We start from the raw sequence: 20481 nt of genomic DNA, 5'->3' as shown, positions 1-20481 counted from the left end.
CTGAGAAGACAGGTAAGGCAAGAGTCCCCTCTGGTGGATCGAGAAAAAGGCCCTCGGGCAATTTGTAAGGCTATTCTATTGGGGGCTAGAGAAGGCGGAGGTGAAAGGACAAGCTCAGGAGGTAGGCCGGAGCTACAAGAGTGATTTGTGCGAGCGGAGGGGCAGGATGGAGGTATCCTACCAAGGAGAGACATCAACAATGCCCGGGCCCTATCTATCGCTACGGAGGGGGCAAGACAGATGAGCTGGCTCTGGACTTTCGATACCGCTCTGGTGTAATGTCTGAGGCCGTGAGGGTTTGGGTATCTCGCATGTCCTTCCTGGCCTTCCATCCTTAACTACCTCTCGCCGACGCATCTCCTACAGGTCCTCTGGCCGCTGTGGCTGACCTCTTTTCGCAATAGCTTTGCAAAAACAGAGCCCCTCCTCCAGCAAGACATGAAAGAACAGAGGCGGGCATTCGACGTACGACGATCCAGAGAGTGAGATACGAGATTCCGATCCCTTTCCAGCCCACTTCGAGAAGACGATGGGTCACAGATGCTTCTAAACGCCCATTCGCGCATGAAGATCCTCCGGCATCCGCGCTTGCAGAGGCGGACATCCACGATCGTCGACATCCGGCGGCTTGACTAGAGGGAATTCCCCCCCGCACCGAACTAATCGTGCTCCTTGTCGTTATCTACTGCTCAATTGAAGAAGACGCAGGATTCCAAGAAAGATGGGCAGTAGTATAAGGCCAACACCTCAGCGCTTCTCCCCAACAGGACTGAACCTCGTTCACCCACGAGCCAGCATTTCGTCCCCTCCCCCGTTCGCAGCACGCAATGGCTGAAAACTGGCAAGTCGTCGCGTCACAGGCACAAGCAGATCTACTGAGCTCGATCCCCTCCAAATGGCGTCTTCCCGAGCCTGTGGACCCTTCTATAACAGACGTTCGTGCCATCCCGCAGACGTGTGGACTGCTTACGGAGAAACAGCTCTTGATCACGGAGCAGACGGCCAGCGAGCTGATAGCCCAGCTGAGAGATGGCGGGTTGTCTTCCGTGGAAGTGACCGAAGCCTTCTGCGCAAGGGCCGCGATTGCACACCAGTGTGTAAGTGTTTTGGATGCCTGCTTCATACTCCATCCGCGCACTGCCCACCGTGATGCTGGGAGTGGAGATTGAGGTCCGTTGTTGACGGCTTCTTCAGGTAAACTGCCTGACGGCGTTCTTTCCGGACGAGGCTCTGGCGCGAGCAAAGGAACTGGATGATATGCTGGCAAAGACGGGCACCCCAGTCGGGCCCCTGCACGGGTTGCCCGTGGGCATCAAGGATATCTTTCACATGAAGGATAAGAACTTGACAATGGGCTACGTGGCGTGGTATAACAATCGGTGCACGACGGACGCGTCGATTGTGCAAATGCTGAGAAATGCGGGCGCTGTCTTCTTTGTTCGCACGACGATGCCGCAGACCGGAATGTTCCTCGAAACCTGGAGCAACCTCTGGAGTCGCACGCTGAACCCTTTCAACAGAGGCTTCTCTGCCGGCGGTTCCTCAGGTGGGGACGGAAGTCTCGTGGCCATGAGGGGAGCACCGTTCTGCCCATCAACCGACATCGGTGGCAGCATTCGTGCACCGGGCACCTTCAATGGGCTTTACGCCATGAGGCCGACCGCTGACAGAACGGCGAAGAGGGGCATGGGAACGGCTGCGCCCGGGCAAATCTCCATCAAAGTCTCCTCGGGACCGAACTGCCACAGCATGGCTGATGTGAAACTCATGGCCGAGATCCTCCTCACTCACCACGGCCTGCCATTTGAACCTACTGCGGTGCGGATGCCTTGGAAGCAACTGCCCGCAAAGACAGAGAAATTGTGCATTGGCTTGCTGGCCACGGACGGGTGTGTGACCCCACAACCACCTATTGCGAGGGCGTTGCAGGAGACTGCAGCAAGTTTGCGAGAGGCCGGTCACGAAGGTATGCAATCTCGAAAGTGTGCCCTGGCAAATCGCCCCCTCTGACTCTAGGGGCAGTGATCGAATTCAAACCACCATTTGACTGTTGGGAAGTCGCACAAGCCACCGTACGTGTATTGCCGCATCGGCCCTCCTGGCGCCATAAAGCAGTCTACTGACTTGCCGACAGTGGCGATTATGGTTCCAGACCGGGGCGAAGGAGACTGTGGACCTAGTCGCTTCGTCAGGTGAACCGCTCTACCCGACCTTCAAGTGGTACCTGGAGACATTTGATATCAAGCCCCTGACCGTGCCAGAGTTGTTCAAGGTAACGTATACTGATGGCTCTCTACCTCATTGCCCTCTGTCCCAGCATTTTGAAACATCAGAGCTGACTCCGGCTCAGCTCAACACGAAGCAAGCGGAATGGAAATACCAGTTCGCAGAGGCATGGTACAACACAAAATCCAGGACGAGTTCTGGACGCCCTATCGACTGCCTGATCTGCCCGTGTGCCCCGTCCGCAAGCTTCCCACACGGCTTCCCGGTCTGGTGGGGATACTTCAGTCTGTGGAACCTGCTCGACTACCCCAGCATTGTGCTGCCATTGAAGAAGATGCGCGTCGACCTCGACAAGGACAAGAAGGATGCCGACTACGTCCCCAAGGATAACGTGTTTGACAAGATGAACTGGGAAATCTGTAAGTGTCTCTCAAAGATATCCACAAGACTGAGACGGTGGGATGGATTTTGAAAGCATCGATCCGTCGCACGAGACTGACTGCTTGTGATTATGAATAGATGACCCCGAACTGTGGAAGAATCAACCCATCACGATCCAGCTCGTGCGGCCGCAATTCAGCGATGAAGAACTTATAGCAGTGGCGGAAGAGATAGACCAAGTCTGCAACGGGTGACGCGAAGACTGTGTTGCTGTGGTTTGTCTTCGACGGGATTTGGCCCATTAAAGTGGCAGATAGAATCTTGCAGCATCGCCATCCGTGTAGCCTAGACATTCACCCACATCGTTCTACACCTGGAAGTTTTTGTGCCATTCTGAAGAGCGTCCGCGTACAGGAGCCAGAGTATGCACCTTTCTGGGCGTCTCGACCTGCCTTGGGAGTTAATTGACTCACTTCAGCCGCGACTGTGCCCTTCCAGAAACGGCAGGCTTTTGTCGTTCTCCAACATCCATCACCGCGCTTCTGAATCTCTGAATGCGGAAGGTCGGGGTAGTGAAAATATCCAATCAACGATGCTCAACTCTCTTGCCCGATCAGGGGCGCGGTTACCAGGCGCTTTTCCACCGGAGTCTGAAGGTTAGACTGAGATGCACATCTCCGCACGCGGCCGTACCCCGTACCTCGTATGGTGATGATTGATCGATCGGTGAAGGTCTCGAGAGGGGCTGATGCGCTGCTCTCGATTCTGGACACATATATACATAGCTGCTGCAGGCAAAGTAGCACGTAAGACCTTGCACCGGCCGTCGAAATCCGAGGATCGACGACATATACATATCTCAGGTCCGTTGTGAGCGAAGAGCCGAGTTGTATTGAAACAAGCAAGGGAGGAGAGATCAAAGAAGGTCCAGGTCAAGAACAGTGAACAAAAGGTATCCTGCAAACCATGTCGCCTGATCCGAAGACGTCGCCCAGCGTGCATACACTCGATCCGCACAAGACGTTCGATTCTCGCCCAATATTCTCGCACGTCGCCACGTCCAGCGGACCATGCCGCATCGTCGCGACGGCAGGGCAAGTTGGTGCCGACCACAACCGGGTCGTGCCCAAGGACATTGACGAGCAGATCGCCCTGGCTATGACGAACCTGGGCCGCTGTCTCGAGGCCGCCGGCGCCAAAGTCACGGACGTGTTCAAGTTGGTGTACTACATCGTCGACTACGACCCGGCGCATCGTCGGCATACCAAGCATCTCAAGGCATTCCTGAATGGCCATCGGCCTGCTACGACGCTGGTGCCCGTTCCCGCACTGGCGGATCCGGACTTTAAATTTGAGATTGAGGCGTATGCCGCTGTGAGACAGGCACCTCTCACAACTGTGGAAGTGGTGGTAGTCGGAGCTGGTCTGAGCGGTCTACAGGCAGCCTATGACTTGCAAAAGGCTGGCGTGTCGTGCGCGGTTGTTGAGGCTCGTGATCGCGTGGGTGGGAAGACCTGGTCCGTTGATCCGTTGGGGCAGGAGAAATTTATCGATGTTGGTGCCGCTTGGATCAACGACACGAATCAAGCAAAGGCGTATGCTCTAGCCAAGTTCCTCGGTCTCGAGCTTGTGGTTCAAAACACCGTGGGTCACATCATCCAGGAGGATCTCGGCGGCAGCACAGGATTGTTTCCCTATGGCGGAACACCCAGTAACGCACCCGAGTCGAACGGGATCCAACACATGGTGTATATCCGCGAACTGTTTGAGAAACTGTGCCAACAAGTGGATATCCGGGACCCTGTCGGCTCAAGCGGGCAATTTGACCAAATAACCCTGGAAGAATGGTGCAAGTCGGAGACTCAATCCGAGACAGCGCTTGCAACTGTGAAGCTGTGGACGAGGGCAATGCTCGGCCTAGAGCCATCCGAGATAAGTGCGCTCTATTTCTTGGATTACTGCAAGAGTGGTGGAGGTCTGCTGCAGATGAGATCCGATTTCAAGGATGGTGGGCAGTATCTCAGATTTACCAGAGGTGAGCAGAGCAGACGTGTATAAACCAAGCGGGCAATGGACTTACATTATGGGCCACAGGAACCCAGTCGTTATCACTCGGTCTGGCGAGTCTGATGAAGCCAGGTTCAATCGTCCTGAACTCGCCTGTTCGGCACATATCACAAACTCCAGACGGAATCTATGTGTCGGCAGGTAGGGGAGACTTCAAGTGTCAACGGGTCATCATCTCTGTGCCGACAGTCCTGTATAAAGAGATCGCTTTCGATCCACCTTTGCCTGCCGCTAAAGTCGAACTTGGGAAGAACAACGTGCACGGGTATACCCTAAAGGTCCTGGTCATGTACTCTGAGCCCTGGTGGCGCAAGAAAGGATTGTCCGGGGCTATCATGTCCTTCTTGGGCCCCATCACCACATGCCGGGACTCCAGTAACGACGAGAAAGGTCAATTCTCCCTGACTTGCTTTACCAATGGCGATTTCGGTCGGAAGGGATCTCTCCTCCCGCAACAGGAGAGATACAATGCGATTTTGGCCCACATTAAGCGCGTATTCGGGCCATATGTTGACGTTCCGGAGCCTCTGGCGGTCACAGAACATGAATGGGCAAGCGACCAGTGGGCACAAGGCTGTCCGTGTCCTGCTGCGCCACCGGGAATCATGACAAAGTACAACCACGCGCTGAGGTCGACCCATGGAAAAGTGCATTTCGTGGGCACGGAGACTGCCTATGAATGGAAAGGGTATATGGATGGTGCGCTGCGATCTGGCGAGAGGGGAGCAAAGGAAGTGATTGAGGCTCTGAGGAGGGCGAAGTTGTGAGCTGGGCCGGGACACTGGTGGATGCCCATGGCGAACATGTCATCATCTCGTATTGAGGGCCTTCAGAGTCGGTCACTGGTCACCCTGCTCTTGTCCCTGGAGGTACAGTTTCACCTCTTCGGTCACCTTTGCCTTTCTCCCATCTGTCTCTTTCTTCGTCCCGCCTGGGATGGGAAGCAGCAATGACTCGGGATTCTGGTGCTGCGAATCTTGTTCTGGTCTTTGCTTCGCTGTACGAGGTACGGAGGATCGAGTAACACCCTCTTTGACCCAAGTCCAGGATTAGCCCCCATGTGCTTGCGATGATGCCAGGTGTTCACTGCTTACCTCTTGGCGGCCTCCTATTGGCGGCACCCGGATTCAGGGGCCCTAAGCCGCTATGGCTTGCAGCCTTGGCCCTGAACGACCGGGGCTATTAGGGGCGCTCGGGGCCTAGAGATCGATCCATTGGGCACCCGTTGGGTGAGGGCGCCTTAACCGGACTCCGCCATTAGCTTGGTGGAGTGGAAGGTTGGCACTCTGCCCGCCATGTCCTGCGCGCTCTGTGTTGCTCCTTTGCCCAATGCGGCCTCTTGTATTTTCTGACGCCCACTCGCACTCCCTATTTTTGTCCAATGCTCTCCTGACCGCATACGACAGACATTCGTTTTTGTGCTTCTTCCTTTTAATCTCTTAATTTTCTACGGTGCTCAGGCCATTCTTCCTCCTGGAACGCAACAAGACTCCTGTGACCTTGGCTTCTGTTTCGCAGCGAACATCACGACAAGATGAGTTACTATACCAATCTCCAAGGCAAATTTGCCCACAAGGTCGGCGAGCCCGTCCCCGAATTCAACACTGAGTATGTTCTTTTCTTCAGTTTCTTGTGAAACCCAGAGTGAGGAGATGGTCGAGGACTGTTGCTAGCTTGGACCACCACCTCCGTTGCATATCTTCGGCACTGACCGTCTTTTTCTCAGATTCCCCGTCCACCCAGGCATTGTTCACTTTCCCATCGCCTTTAACGTCCTCGCCTGGGGCCTTGACATTTTGTATGCTCTTACTGCCGTCTATGTCAAGCCGGACTTCCTCACCACGCGGTTCGGCTCCCCTTCGACCCTCCTGGACATCACTCGCCTGTCCTACTTCCTCCTGTGTGCCGGCCTGATTACCACCGTGCCTGCAATCATGTCTGGCAACATCCAACTGGTCGGCATGATCAAGAAGAACGGCGGCCCATGGGAGAAGGACGCGGCAGGAAAGCAAAAGAGCACAATGGTGCCGCGTATCAAGGCCTGCATCACCCACGCCATCATGAACGATTTGGTGTTTGTGGTCAACCTGTACAGCTGGTACTTGAGGAAAGATAAGGAAGGGGCTGTCAACCTGGGCAAGATCCCGACTCAGACGAACCTCATCATCAGCATGGTCTTGCTGCCGGCTCTGATGGCTTCATCAAAGATCGGCGGCACTCTCGTGTTCAATCACGGTGTCGGCTTGAACCTAGGCCGGAAGAAGTTCGAGTAGTTACCTCAAAACAAGATAGGCGGAGAAGTTGAGGCAGAGGCGCTTTGATCATGGAGCAAAAGCTGGGAAGCAAGATACAAGTGACGAAGGCGGAAGAGAGGAATTTTCAGATGGTCAAGGAAGCAGCACACGTAGGGCGAACAAAAACCGGGCGAGTGACGGCAAATGTGTTTATGAATCTGGGGGTACATTCTTGTTGCGGGAAAGGGGACCATTTACTTGTGGCAGGGGGGGAATGTAGATTTCTAGAGGTGTTTCGACTACGTTGTGTTTTAATCATTAGTACAACAGATCATTAATTATTCGGGACCTACAGGCTTCGACAAAGCTTCGCCTGTTTAATGTCCTTGGCGTGCATCACCTTGAAGCCACTTCACCATTTCCAGTTCGTCTACAACACTACTGGTGTGATCCAGGTAGGCAGATACTTACAAGTCGGTGCCTTTACTTCTTCGAGTCAGTGAAAGGACTGAATCATTGTTTCAACCAATCAATTCTCTGACGAGCGGGCTGATTTCACGATCCTCTTCTGCTTCCTCATTAGACTTCGCCGGATCTGACACCGGGGCATCCTTTTGTAATCATCACCTGAGGAGAATCTAAATATCGACACATAGACCCAACCTACAAAGCAATACAGAGGAAGGACGCATAATTTTATCTTGTTGCCTTGAACTTCTTGGTGTATGCAATTGATCCTTTCCAGTAAAGGTTCTCGTGCGCCATGGGCGAAGAGGACGACGACTTCATATGTCAGCCGCCCCCAGGACCCCCTCCGCTGCTATCGAAAGAGCAACTGCTCCATCTTGCGCGGCAAGGCTGGCTCAGCATTCCGCTGCCAGAAACGCTGTCGGAGATAACGGACAACCTATTCAAAACCTCGACGCGCTTCTTTGAGCTACCGGACCAGGAAAAGGAGACGCTTTATCCCTCCAAGGCTGGGACTGAGTTTGGCCTCTACACTGTTCCCAACGAGAAGGAATACATCACGCTTCGCTGTCGCATTCATTCAACCAACGGCTCAAAATTATCGTCATCGCAGTTGCCTCTCGTACAGGCCCTCGAAGACAATGCAGCTAGAGAGTGGCAAGAAGGTGCACTTCTGTTGTGGCGCATTCTATGTGATATTACCCGCTGGTCTGATCTTGACATATCCATATGGAACGACATCCTCGACGGCACCCTGGCAATGCCAGAGTCGGAGGAACAAATGACATATACGCTCCTGCGTCTCTTTCGATACCAGCCTGCTTCTGGATTTGCTGAAAGGCACACCGACCTGGGGTTATTGACCATCTGCATAGGTGACCGTGGCGGTCTCGAAGTCCTTGATCGGCTCAAATCCACGGATGAGAACCCCGTGTGGATTGACAGCGGGGCCAGACCGCGCATGGCGACGATTCTGGTCGGGCAGACACTCAAGGCGTTGTCCAACGGAATGCTAAACCCCGGTATCCATCGGGTCGTGGAAACTCCAAGCGGCAGGAACAGCGTTGTTTTTGCGCTACGACACTCATCAAAGCATGCCGTTGACTTCGGCTTGTTTGGCGGACAAGGGCTTGTCAGCGCAAGTGACTTGTGGAAGTTCGTCCAGGTCGGCAAGGTCAACATAAACTCCATCAAGGAAAGGAGAGACGCCCAAAGGGCGAAGTTCAAAGCCGAGAGGTTGGCGGCAGGGGATCATCGGGGATGGGATCTAGGTCGAGGCTGAGACCAACCGATCACTTGGATAAAGTCTCGTCATTGACGGGTCATGCCGATTGAGTAACCTCTTTTACTAGGCTCACGACCCGCTTTGCAAGTGCTTCTGAGTCGGGCGGAAACCTCGCTGACAAGTAGTTATAACTCGGGTCCTCGACAACAAAGCTGTCCAAGTCAGCACCAAGAAGCTAGGAGTCTTCAACTAGACTTACGGACTAGGGCTCTTGCTGTTCTTGAATTGCGCCCTGTCTCCCAGCCTCTTCTTCACAACTTCCTCCACAGCGTCAGTGCCAGCTCCGTAGGTTTTGTAGTAGTCGCCAAGGAAAAGCTTGGTGACGTGATAAATGCTCTCTTCCATGTAGGCCGGCAAAGCGGTGGTGACGGCATCATGCATCACGCTTTTGCCATCACTCGTGGAAGACATGGCCAATACCTGGACTCCGTGACAGATGGCCGCCAGAGACTTTGGAGATGGCTTTCTCGTCTTGGGAAAATAACTAGCGAGCACCTCGTGAACACGTGCCGAATCCATGATCTGCCGGACGCTCTTCTCATGGCCACCAGGCAGGAAGACAAGATCGTAATCCTCCAAGGTGAACGCGTGGTCCTTCCAGGCCAGAGGCTTTTTGAACGCTTCACACGTGCTCGACAAATCTTCATACGCCCTTTTCGCGGCCTTGTTTGCCCCGAGCAGGGTTCCGGTCCAGCCAGAGAGCATTTTCTCATCGCATTTCGGTGTATTGCCATCCTCGGTAGCGAAATAGACATCAAATCCCGCATCCTTAAAGACCTTCCACGGAATGGCAGTTTCTAGGTCGTGGCAGTGAGCTCAAAGAATGCCTGTACTTGTGCGGAGAGCCGACCATACCTGTGGGGTCATGGCCATCATCCGCCATGAGGAATATGACCTTGACTGCCATGGTTGACTTTTCCTTGTCACGGTAATCCTGGCACTCCGATATTCGTGGGGGCTAAAGTGCGCAAGTAAGGACTGCGGAGAGGTGACAAAGGATGAGAACTGGTCTGGACCTTCAGCAAACAACAAGAAGCTTCTGAGTGAAATTGCACATGTCAGTAAGCAGGCATCACGGGCATCAGAGATTGGTCTCGACCCAGCTGAAGCAGATCACCCGCAGTTCGTATTCGAGCGTCACACGGCATGACGCAGACGCAGCTGGTGCATTTGATTGTTCGTATTTGCACTCTCACACGGCGGCCAATGGGAGGGGGACAATGCTGATTTCGGCGATGTATTTTTCCGATCCGAACCAACCTCATCGCTTCGGCTCTTCGAGAAACTCAGGCTTTGTCCCTGGTTCCTCGTATGGCACGCGTCAAACCAGGACCATCGCCTTTCTTGGTGGTTCAGCTGCGCCTCTTTGTGCCGTGAGGCACGTCCTTTCTCTTGCATGACTTTCACATGCCGCCGAGTCCCTGGTGCAATGCAATGTTGTACTGACTTTGGCGCTATGGACGACTGTTGTGACACCGCACTCCGTCTCCCCATGCAAGACACCGTTCACCTATCTACTTACAGGTTGCTGATATGTCTAGCCCTCGGATGCAAGACAAGCTCCCTAGTCCTGTGTACCATATATCTCCAGTGTCTCCAAGGTGAAGACACATCTGTGGTGCCTCCTCTAATTCCTTTTCTTCTGGCTCGTATTTCTGCTTGCACTGTACCGCGTCGCCATGGATCAGGAACATCAAAAGGTCTCTGACACAGGCATCGAACACAAAACTACCAATGAATCAAGCGCAAGTGCTACCTCGTCCACAGTACCCCATTCTCCTTCTTATCAGGTGCCCCCATATCGAGTTGGTGTGACCGAGCCCGGTGGGCCATTGTCAAGATCCCAGTCCAAACTCGAGGCGAGGGACTACCATGAGGGCAATCGATTTCCTCGGATCTCACGCCCTGTAGAACTACTGCGCCATACATACGATGTCGTCGTGATCGGATCAGGGTACGGTGGCGGTGTTGCAGCATCGAGAATGGCCCGTGCAGGCCAATCTGTGTGCATTCTCGAGCGTGGAAAAGAAAGGTGGCGTAAGTTCGGGCATCTTCGAACGCTTTGGACTACTACTGACTATCTGCAGCCGGAGAGTACCCTTCAAACCTTGCCGAAGCTGCACCCGAAATCAGTGTCTCCGGGCTATTTGCGCCAGGAGACAACCCAGGCATGCCGGTGCAGATAGGGGACCCGACGAAGCTGTACCAGCTAGTCATGGGCGCCGGCCAAAATGCATTCGTCGCGAGCGGTCTGTTTTCTCTGGATACCGTTGATCTCCTGTGGCTGACTGCTCCTCCAAGGCCTCGGAGGAACAAGCCTTTTGAACGCAAACGTCTTCCTGAAAGCTGATCCAGGAGCTATGAGCCTACCAGATTGGCCGAAGAATCTTAGACAGGAGGGTGCTTTGGACGAATGTTCGTTCTCGTGGTTCGGACATTTAAAGACATCTGCACTGACTGCACATGACAGATTACGAACGTGCGGCTCACATGCTGCAGCCCGAACAATACCCCGAGGACTTCCCTCCTTTATTGAAGCTTGAGCTCTTGAAGCAACAGGCGGAGCTCTTAGGACTGTCAAAACACTTCTATCGAGTTCCGCAAACAACAAGATTCGAGAACGGCCCAAATAACGCTGGAGTTGTAAGTTGCACCACGCTCGATGTTTTATGAAGCCGATTTAACCAAAGCACATCCAGCAAATGCAAGCCAGCGCGCTCACAGGCATGGACAGTACCGGTGTCAATGATGGGAGCAAGTCATCGACCCTTGTCACATACTTAAGCGACGCTTGGAATTGGGGCGCCGAGATGTAGTGCTCTCATTCATTCGTTATTGCCTGTGCTGACCTACAAAGCTTTTGTGAATGCGAAGCTCGATACATCAAGAAACATCCTACTCAAGACGGCTACATCGTCTTTTTCGCCTGGCACGGGAGCAAGCGGGGTCTCTTCAAGAACAACATCTACAATGATCTTATGTGGGTACATGCGAAGAAGTTTGTTTTCATGGGTGCTGGAGCCCTGGGAACTACTGAGATCCTTCTCCGAAGCAAAGCCCTTGGATTGAAAATGAGCTCGCGAGTCGGCAAAGACATGAGCGGGAACGGAGATATCCTCGCCTTTGGGTTTGCAACATCGCTCAATTTGCCCTTGCGGAGATACTGACACTAACAGATACAATACAAATTGCGAGGCGAACGGCCTCGGGAGAGACTCTCCTAGTCCGGACAAACCTATCGGTCCCACAATTACCGGGGTGATCGACTGCCGTGAGCAGCAGAATCCCCTCGATGGCTTTGTCATCGAAGAAGGAGCCATTACGCAAGCACTGGTCCCTGTGCTACAGGCAATGTTGGAGTCGCTGCCTGGGAAGATCATCCCGAAGCCATACTCTTTGAAAGATCAGGTGATGCACTTCCTCGCTCGTCAGCAAAGTCGGATCTACCCATATGCCCCAATGGGAAGTTTGGAGAAGACTCAAACCTATCTCATCATGTCCCATGACAGTAACCAAGCAGTAATGAAACTGGGAGAGAATGACAGACCAACCTTGACCTTCCTTGGAGTAGGACGGAGCGACCACGTGCAGTATCTCAACGGGATTCTCGCAAAGGCTACCAACGCTGTAGGAGGAACGTATGTCAACTCCCCCTTCTTCGCAGCGCTGGGCGAACAAGAGGTACGACATTCCCCCAACGTCTCTCAAGCTTACACTGACGCTACTCAAGATCACTGTCCACATCATGGGCGGAGCGACAATGTCTAATGACGGTACTGGTGTCAATGGCGCAGTTGATCAATTTGGTCAGCTGCTCAAAGGAACAGGAAAAGACGTCCACAACGGAATTGTAGTCATGGACGCAGCCATCCTCCCCACCGCTCTTGGCGTCAACCCGTTTGCGACTATTACTGCTCTTGCAGAACGATCGGTTGAGGCAGCAGCCAAACGCGAGAATTTGACGATCGACCTTGTGACCCAAAATGGTAAAGGTTGCGCTATTGACAACACTTGATTATGCTGACACGTCCACAGGGACTTTGGACTTGTTTGACAGACCAGCACATTCGAAGCCATTTAGCAAAGACCTTTACAAGGCAGAGAGAATTGTTCACATGGCTGTGGAGTCAGAAGCTGAAGGTATCGAGTTCACGGAAGTCATGGCTGGCTACATCAACACTGAAGACCAGGTGGACACCGGGAATGCGACGTCCGATTTCGTGGTGGCTACGGACGCCGCTCGAGCCGCCGGTAGCACTGCAAGGTTCTTTCTCAGCTGTCATGCCTGGGATACGGACGAGTGTAAGAGTTTGCCCTTATTCTAGGAGAGAATGACTAACCTCTCCAGTGATCGGGAGATCCGACCATCCTGCAATGCTTACAGGCACTTTCACTTGTGCTGGTCTTCCAGGATCGCCCTTCATGGTACTACGCGGCGATTTCAATCTATTCAATCAGGATAAGCGAACGCCAGACACCACAAACTTGACTTACGACTTTGACATGATCTCCACGAGGGGTGAAGTGATCCATTTCCATGGCTACAAAGTGGTCGATCGGTCCATTGCCTTTCATCCTTGGCAGACATGGAAGGCCACTTCTACACTGTACGTCACACTCACAAAGGAAGATCAAGTCATTGGCAAAGGGACTCTGCATATTGAGCCACAAGACTTCATATCTGAGCTGTCGACATTCACACCGCATGGCCCGACGATGCTGTCAAAGGCATTTTCAACTGGCAAGTTCTTGACCTTCTTTACCAAACAGGTCTTGGCCAATTTCTTGGGGCCCTTGGGTATCATGCAATTTCCCACAACAACATACCGCGGTTACGAAGTGAACAAGAAGCCGCCAATCGAGACCAGGAAAATCACATCGGTGGACAGGGTCGTGTCGACTCTTCAGCGATGGGCTCCCAAAGATCCATCGTCAGGTGACCGCAAGGTGCTTTTCATTCCCGGTGCCTCTGTGGACCACCAGATCTTTGCTCTTCCTACAATTGATGTGAATGCAGTAGAGTACTTTCAAGCAGCAGGCTACGAAGTGTTCTGCGTTACTCATCGCACCGGCAAAACGCCCAATGCTCAGAGAGGATTCACCACGTACGACGCGAGACTTGACATCCAAGCGGCTTTTGAAGAAATACACCGCATCCAGGGCTCCAAAGATCCCATCTATACCGTGGCTCACTGTGCTGGTTCCGTCGCATTATCGGCCGGGCTGCTCGATGGTACGATCAAGGCAAGCTGGATTAGAGGTTTAACCGCTTCCCAGGTTTTCTTCAACCCGATCTTCGGAACCGTCAACAAGCTCAAGGCATCTATGCCCATCTCGTTGACTCGGGTCTACAAGTTGCTAGCAGGAAGTTGGTTCTCCTGCATTTCCACAGAGCATGATTCCTTGATCCAACGTCTGCTGAACCAAGTAGTCCGACTTTATCCAGTCGGGTCACCTCGAGAGCTGTGCAATAGCGTCGTCTGCCACAGGTCTGAGCTCGTTTTCGGAAGGTGAGTTCTCGAGTCTCTTTTAGAATCTATCGTGTACTGAACTAGAGCAGGCTGTGGTCTCATAAGCGTTTGAACGCTGCAACGCACGACAATCTCTCCAAATTCCTCGGTGGCACCAGTATGAACGCACTCAACCAACTCATGTACCAGGGGACTCACGGTTATGTGACCAACAATATCCTGGAATCGCTCGTCACGCCGGCAAATCTTCAGCGGCTCAGAGGTCTTCCGATTCTGTTCATCTCAGGTGCTGATAACGTGGTCTATACTCCGGAGAATACTGATAGGTCCTACACCACCATGACGACGACATTCGGACAGAAGGGCTATGAACGGGAAGTATTCCCCGGATATGGGCATCTGGACTGTTGGATGGGCTCAGACGCTGTAAAAGACGTCTACCCTACCGTGCTTGCCCATGCCGAAAGGATCTATAATGGTGATGTGGATGGCTAGGTGACTTCCAATCAGGGTCTAAACTGCGTTGGCTTCCACGGGCTCCAAAAAGTTCAGAGTCAATCTTCAATGCAAAAGTACCATACTATGTGATCAGTGTGGAACGTGCCCATCACTCTTCTGCCTCTATTCTGTTACATAGTTTGGTGGAAACGACTAGCCGGCGCCTTCCTCCCGATGCCTTTGACGATGGCTGCTCAGCTGCGCCTGCACGGCGTTCGTGTCTGCAAGAACTACAGAGACCACCACCCTCAGCTTGCCTTGAACACGGTCTGCCGGAGTCCAGATTCTCTGCCATCCTCTGTTGGCAGAACCTCAGACTCAACGAAGTATATTTCAGGAGCAGAAGCACCAAAGCATCGCAGCTTGCTGACGTTATACATACTTTCTAACCTAATCCGGGTTAGCGTCTCTTTAAACCTGGCTTCATACAGAATTCTTCCTTTGTTCCATCTTCCTTGCATGTGTTATTGAAAGGTAGTCTTCGCTTTGGGCTGACGGACTATCGAGACCCCTTGGCAAGAGCACATTTGCGCTCTTCGGGACACGGACCTCACATTTGGTGATTCGACGAGCATGTTACACTGGTTGCCTGACCAGAGCGTTTCCTGTCGCCCAGCCTCGTATCCAGCAGCGCCACACTCTCGCTTGGACAAAAGCTGAACTTCTGCTCGAACTCTCGCCGTCGTGAAACTGAGGTCCTCGTAGCCTCTTCCATCTGCCTGACATGTGAAAGTCCAGAAACCGACGCCTTGGACTTGAGTCATTTGCATGTGCAAGCAGGGAACTTACGGTCAGCCTTACGTTCTCAGCCCCTGTTAGGCTTCCGACTCTGAAATAGGCCAGCGTTGCCTTCATATTCCCTCGAACGCCAGCAGCCTCAATCTTCCTTCTCTCGCCGTCGTCCACCATACAATTTCAACCGCAAAAATGGCGGCACCGGCATCGAAGCCAATACCTTACACCGCCAACCCTCTTCTTCTCATGGTCAATGACTTGATGCTCTTTGCCGAAATTACATTCACATGGCCTATTACAGCCGGTCTACCCAGCATTGTCCTACCGCTGTTTCCGACGAGATCAGGCTCTCTCGATGAATTGGCGGTCACCAGGGCCAATCTGTGGGCTGCTTTCTTACATGTCGTTCTCATCATCGCTCAAACAATCTTTCTAGGGTCTTTGGTGCCGCTGGCATTCATTGGCTTACCATCCTTCTATCTCTTGTACATTGTTGGCTTTGTCATGGGAAACCAGTGGTTTACGGTCTTATTGAACGGCCCGAGGCGACGAGGACTTTTCGAGTCGAATCCAGCGTGCGTTAGAGGAAAGCCGGCACACGACCACGAGAAATGGGTCTTCATCAACGGTGTGGCAGTAGGGTATGTCAATTCTCTTCCACATGGTTTTATCTGGACCAAGACGGACTTTACACCCTGCCATTTGATTTGCACAAGTTGACAGCCTTGCAGGCGCCACTGGTTGCAGTCAAACCTCGACCGGCTCGCAATGACCTTTAGAAGGCCGGTATTCGGAATACATAATCAGACGTAAGTCCCTCGCTGCTTCTTGCTACAACAGCACAATCCGAATCTCAGTCAATCTTCACATGTGTCGTCTTGGCTGACAATGTCTGTAACCTCTAGCCGGGGTATTATCTTTGATGTTCTCGAATGCATCATTCAGCGCGACTTGAACTACGCCACTTTGGACATTCGGACCGCATATGCAGCGATGGTTGAAATCCTGTCCGACGACAATATTCAGAAGGTGGTCTTGATCCTCCATAGTCAAGGTGCCATTGAGGGTGGCTTGGTCCTTGACTGGCTCTATGACACGGTACCGGCGGATCAGCTTAGCAAGCTGGAGGTATATACCTTCGGAAATGCCGCGAATCACTGGAATGCGCCTGTCATATCTTCATCGGCCTCTTCCAGGGCAAATGGAGACAGCGTGACGGAACAGAGAATCGTGCCGCATATCGAGCACTATGCCAATGAGGGTGACTACGTGTCGAGGTTCGGCATCTTACATTTTCGGCCGGATCAGCCATTGCCGCCGGCATCAGTCCCCAATAACACACCTTTTGCTCCCAGTTCGAGGACATCACATCCGGAAAAGCCCAAAGCATCGGACAACGAGGCCTCACGTACCACACGACCTACTCCTCCAAAGGTCGACACTCGGGAGAAGGTAGTCGCAGCGTCCTCGAGGTCGTTGCTGTCTCCCAAGACGCCCATCGAAATGATGGATCTTCGAGAGGAGGAGACAAACCTGTTCTTCGGCCGTCTCTTCAAACGGATCGGCTCCGGCCACCAGCTGAATCAGCATTACTTGGACAATGTCTTCGAGATGGAGGGCCTTGACAGCAACGACCTCTCCAGAGGACGCGTGCGAGATGGCAACGCCTTCATGGACGCCGATGTCGACGAGAACGTCTTTCGAGACTGGGATACCGTGCAAGCTGTTGGAAGACCCGCTGGCACACGCCCCGCTAACGGCAGACCCGTCGCACCGAGAAGACAGATTAAGGAGCTCAGTCGTCTGTGGGCTTATCGGAACGGACGGAGTCCAGAAGATTGAGAATCGTGGAAGTGATCGGTGGTGTGGGCCCGTAGGCGCCGGCCTCTGCTCCAGCCCAGCTCATACATGATACACGAGGAACGAAACGAAGCTCATGTCCATGCAACGTCTGCTCCCGGACGACGAAGCGGGGATCGCACAGGAGCAGGCGGCGTGGTAGGGTGGAACAGACCGTCTAAGTATCGCCTTCCAGATATCTTGGAAGGGAAGGAGAGAAGGGGAACTATGGGACTATGGTGATATGGCGTATGGAGGACTTCACGAGGCAGTGTCATTTGTATCGTCGCATCACATGGGTTAGGACCTGCGGAGACAGGACACGCAACCTTGACTGTAATGAGTCTCACTAACGAGGTATTTCTTACGATTCCATCCCTACAACGCTTTTCTCCCTTTTTCAGTCCGACCCTTCCTCCCGCCTGGTACGCACTGTGTAGTAGGTAGCATTCATTATTAGAAGATCATCTATGTACCCTTTGTCCTTTTCCAAAGTCCATCATCGTCCTCGTGGAGTCGTCCACTGCGAAGGTCATTTTCATGTTCCTTGCATTCATCGTATTTATCCTTCTTCCGCTGCAGTGGTGCCCACAGACCTATCCGGATGAAAAAATCTCTGCGAGACCTCATTGATTCGCCCCTCTCTCTTCTGATCTTTGGGCGCATTATCTGGGAAGTCTGCTGTCCTCTTCACTTTTTTCCTTTCGACAGTCGTCTTTGATATCCATTCAGGAAGCGAGGGCCGGGCTGAGGAGAATCTCTTCCTCAATCCCACTTTTTTTCTCTTCTCTCACGTACAGCTCTTCTCAACGAGTTCACTGTGCAATCCTCTCGATTCCCCATATGACCCTACCTGGTGGGCTTGCTAGGCTAAGCAGGTAGCTAGCTCACCAGCTGACCAGCAACCAGCAAGCTTAGACAAATCCAGCCACGCCGGCGTCGAACCTCTCGAACACGCTCAGATCGAAACTCTTGGCCAGGAGCTGGTACCCGGCGTCGTTGGGATGCAAGTAGTCGCCGGACTGCAGCGCGTCGGCCAGCTGGCTGGGGACGGACTGGTTGCGGAGGATCGCGTCGAAGTCGAAGACGGCGTCGAAGGCGCCCCCCGAGGCGCGGATGAAGGCGTTGACCTTCTGGCGGGTCTGCTCGCGCAGGGGGCTGGTGTAGGGCTGGAGGGTGGTGTTGGCGTCGGGCGCCGAGAAGGGCGTGATGGTGGCCGCGAACAGCGGGATGCCGGCGGCGTGGACCCGCGCAGCGATCTGCCGGTACGCCGACACCAGCCGGTCGTATGTCTCCGTCTGGTTGGCCGGCGTGGTGGCGGCGACGCCAATGTCGTTGACCCCTTCCCAGATCATCGCGTAGCGCACCCCGGCGTGCGCGAGCACGTCGCGGTCGAGCCGCGCCAGCACGTTCGGCCCCAGCCCATCGTACAGGATCCGGTTGCCCCCCGCGGCCTGGTTGATCAGGGAGATGGACTTGAGGAGCGGCGAGTTGCTCGACTGCATGCGCGCGTAGACGAGGTCGGGCCATCTGGCGTGTTCCACCGGTTAGATTTCGCTTCGTTGAGCTCGAAAGAAGACGGAAGAGGGCAAACAGGTAGATATGAGGGGAAGAGAAACAATAAAAAAAATACGAGAAGGCAAAGGACTCTGACATGGAGCACAGCATATCAGAACACAGTACACACCTGTCGTTTTCGTCCGTGTCGCTTCCTCTGCCATCCGTGATGCTGTCTCCTATTATCGCCCACGTGCGGTAATTAGGGGGCGACCACGCCTCGACGGCGGACAAAAAGTACCTATATTTGATCGTCGGATTCAGTAAATGCCTCCACAGTTTTACAGAGATGGAGGAGTCGATGGCCCCTTCCAGAATAGGAGGTGGCGAACTCCGACCTACCAATGCTGCGTGCTGTTCAAAAAGGGCCCAGTCAGATTCGTCGCGCCCACCTGGTTGCCCAGAGTAAACCACGACGTCGCCCGACTGCCCGGGTGACTCGTGATGTATGTCCCGTTCTGGCCCGTGGCGAGGTACATGGTCACGGTGATGGTCGACAGCGGCTGGACCGGGAAGTCCAGGGGATCCGAGACCGCGAGAGCGCCGTCCGGGATGGTGATGGACGGCTCTCCGCCGCTGAAAGTCACCTTCTGGAGCGTCGAGGGTTGGATCGCACTGACCCCCGACGAGCCGTTGAAGGGGAGCGCGACCGTCATGGCCGTGATCGGCAGGTCGGTGAGGCCAAAGGCGTTGGAGATCCGGATCCGGATCTGTGATGCGCCAGTTGACATGTGCAGGGTTTGGCGGATCGTGCTGTTGGAGAAGATCACCGAGGTGGTGTTCTGGCATGCCAATGATTTAGTTTGTTCAATTCTGACTTTTTGAACTGTTGGGTTTCACAGCGGCTCAAGGGGAAAGACGGGTTGCTTACATATGGAGGGGGAGGCAAGTTTGTATATTCGGTCAGCTGTGGCATTGCCGCCAAGGTGTCGATCCAGTGGCCATTTGGAATGCTTGGTGTAGTAACAAGAGCTTGTCGTTTGGGCAATGCATTGCATGTTGCGGTCAGGTACGCGACAAGGAGCAGAAGAACCGAACTGCAAAGATGCTGCATCCCCATGATGGCTGTTACGAGGCAGCAAGGGATAGCACCTCGACCTACAGTTGTTTTTCTTGTTTTTGGTATGCAACCACCAGAACCTCCTGGAGCTTGAGCACCTCTGCTTAATATAGCTCCATCATGTCCCCAGCCCGCTCAGTCAACCGCCGCATGGAAAATCCGGGGTATGATATTGTGTTGGGCGAGTTTAGGCTAAATCTCGTCCACGGCAACGTAGTTGACCTGCCTCGTTTCCACTTGCAGTCCTCGCGTAGGTCTTCGACATGATCTCTCAGGCGGTGCGACCTCGGAGACATGGAGCTATGCTGCGTCGTCATCACCACTTGGAGTGCTCCCATAGGGACTCTTTGGACCTTCCACAATGGGCCTGAGAGGTCCGGTCGGCTCAATGTCGTGGGACGTCGCGAGCAACTTCCAAAGGGCAATGATCTTCATTGAGAGCTTGCAAATAGCCGGCGACATACTCGAGCTGCCGATGTTCGAGCATCTAACTTCATTGGAACAGTCCGATGCCTCCGCATCCAGAGAGACGCTGCCGGGGATTTGAGGGGAAAACAGGGAATAGAAATATTAAGCCTCGAAGGTATCGATTATGTGCGTCAAAAGGTGGAGGACCCGTAAAAAAGATTGTCCGGCATTCCCCGTGGGGTGGTGGGAGCC

At 53.5% G+C, this 20481-nt stretch overlaps 6 protein-coding genes across 6 annotated transcripts; 5 read left to right on the top strand and 1 right to left on the bottom strand.

Moving 5' to 3' along the window:
- Positions 1-651: 651 nt before the first annotated feature.
- Positions 652-2965, top strand: PV07_04107 (uncharacterized protein). Its single transcript, XM_016390891.1, has 6 exons — positions 652-1097; positions 1195-1966; positions 2023-2072; positions 2135-2272; positions 2351-2645; positions 2746-2965. Exons 1-6 carry the CDS (start codon positions 828-830, stop codon positions 2859-2861), a joined length of 1641 nt encoding a protein of 546 aa, XP_016252793.1. The 5' UTR covers positions 652-827; the 3' UTR covers positions 2862-2965.
- A 3066-nt stretch (positions 2966-6031) lies between these two features.
- Positions 6032-7304, top strand: PV07_04106 (uncharacterized protein). Its single transcript, XM_016390890.1, has 2 exons — positions 6032-6282; positions 6401-7304. Exons 1-2 carry the CDS (start codon positions 6209-6211, stop codon positions 6945-6947), a joined length of 621 nt encoding a protein of 206 aa, XP_016252792.1. The 5' UTR covers positions 6032-6208; the 3' UTR covers positions 6948-7304.
- Positions 7305-7358: 54 nt separating this feature from the next.
- Positions 7359-8899, top strand: PV07_04105 (uncharacterized protein). Its single transcript, XM_016390889.1, has one exon. It carries the CDS (start codon positions 7672-7674, stop codon positions 8656-8658), a length of 987 nt encoding a protein of 328 aa, XP_016252791.1. The 5' UTR covers positions 7359-7671; the 3' UTR covers positions 8659-8899.
- On the bottom strand, positions 8033-9788 carry PV07_04104 (uncharacterized protein). The gene is made up of 3 exons (XM_016390888.1): positions 9517-9788; positions 8861-9458; positions 8033-8813 (listed from the first exon to the last, which is right to left on the bottom strand). The coding sequence occupies exons 1-3, from the start codon at positions 9566-9568 to the stop codon at positions 8699-8701; spliced, it is 765 nt and encodes a 254-aa protein (XP_016252790.1). The 5' UTR covers positions 9569-9788; the 3' UTR covers positions 8033-8698.
- Positions 9789-10340: 552 nt separating this feature from the next.
- On the top strand, positions 10341-14627 carry PV07_04103 (uncharacterized protein; the record flags this gene model as incomplete). Its single annotated transcript, XM_016390887.1, has 11 exons — positions 10341-10698; positions 10749-10910; positions 10963-11076; positions 11132-11304; positions 11361-11473; positions 11519-11788; positions 11838-12342; positions 12392-12647; positions 12697-12963; positions 13010-14171; positions 14222-14627. The coding sequence occupies 11 exons, from the start codon at positions 10341-10343 to the stop codon at positions 14625-14627; spliced, it is 3786 nt and encodes a 1261-aa protein (XP_016252789.1).
- Positions 14628-15102: 475 nt separating this feature from the next.
- On the top strand, positions 15103-17587 carry PV07_04102 (uncharacterized protein). Its single transcript, XM_016390886.1, has 3 exons — positions 15103-16006; positions 16097-16174; positions 16271-17587. The coding sequence occupies exons 1-3, from the start codon at positions 15558-15560 to the stop codon at positions 17205-17207; spliced, it is 1464 nt and encodes a 487-aa protein (XP_016252788.1). The 5' UTR covers positions 15103-15557; the 3' UTR covers positions 17208-17587.
- Positions 17588-20481: the final 2894 nt, after the last annotated feature.

The sequence above is a fragment of the Cladophialophora immunda genome, assembly GCF_000835495.1.
Source record: "Cladophialophora immunda strain CBS 83496 unplaced genomic scaffold supercont1.2, whole genome shotgun sequence".
Classification (NCBI taxonomy): Eukaryota; Fungi; Ascomycota; class Eurotiomycetes; order Chaetothyriales; family Herpotrichiellaceae; genus Cladophialophora; species Cladophialophora immunda.
Note: the sequence above shows the minus strand (reverse complement) of the source record. Positions and strands in the feature narration are given on the sequence as shown.

Bases quoted from the DNA above. Each gene is read 5' to 3' on its own strand.
- PV07_04102 (XM_016390886.1), top strand. From the start codon at position 15,558: ATGGCGGCACCGGCATCGAAGCCAATACCTTACACCGCCAACCCTCTT. The intron at 16,007-16,096 runs GTATGTCAATTC...ACAGCCTTGCAG, and splicing joins ATCAACGGTGTGGCAGTAGG to GCGCCACTGGTTGCAGTCAA. The intron at 16,175-16,270 runs GTAAGTCCCTCG...TGTAACCTCTAG, and splicing joins TTCGGAATACATAATCAGAC to CCGGGGTATTATCTTTGATG.
- PV07_04106 (XM_016390890.1), top strand. From the start codon at position 6,209: ATGAGTTACTATACCAATCTCCAAGGCAAATTTGCCCACAAGGTCGGC. The intron at 6,283-6,400 runs GTATGTTCTTTT...TCTTTTTCTCAG, and splicing joins GTCCCCGAATTCAACACTGA to ATTCCCCGTCCACCCAGGCA.
- PV07_04104 (XM_016390888.1), bottom strand. From the start codon at position 9,568: ATGGCAGTCAAGGTCATATTCCTCATGGCGGATGATGGCCATGACCCC. The intron at 9,459-9,516 runs GTATGGTCGGCT...GCCACGACCTAG, and splicing joins TGATGGCCATGACCCCACAG to AAACTGCCATTCCGTGGAAG. The intron at 8,814-8,860 runs GTAAGTCTAGTT...TGACTTGGACAG, and splicing joins AACAGCAAGAGCCCTAGTCC to CTTTGTTGTCGAGGACCCGA.
- PV07_04107 (XM_016390891.1), top strand. From the start codon at position 828: ATGGCTGAAAACTGGCAAGTCGTCGCGTCACAGGCACAAGCAGATCTA. The intron at 2,073-2,134 runs GTACGTGTATTG...ACTTGCCGACAG, and splicing joins GGGAAGTCGCACAAGCCACC to TGGCGATTATGGTTCCAGAC. The intron at 2,646-2,745 runs GTAAGTGTCTCT...GATTATGAATAG, and splicing joins CAAGATGAACTGGGAAATCT to ATGACCCCGAACTGTGGAAG.
- PV07_04105 (XM_016390889.1), top strand. From the start codon at position 7,672: ATGGGCGAAGAGGACGACGACTTCATATGTCAGCCGCCCCCAGGACCC.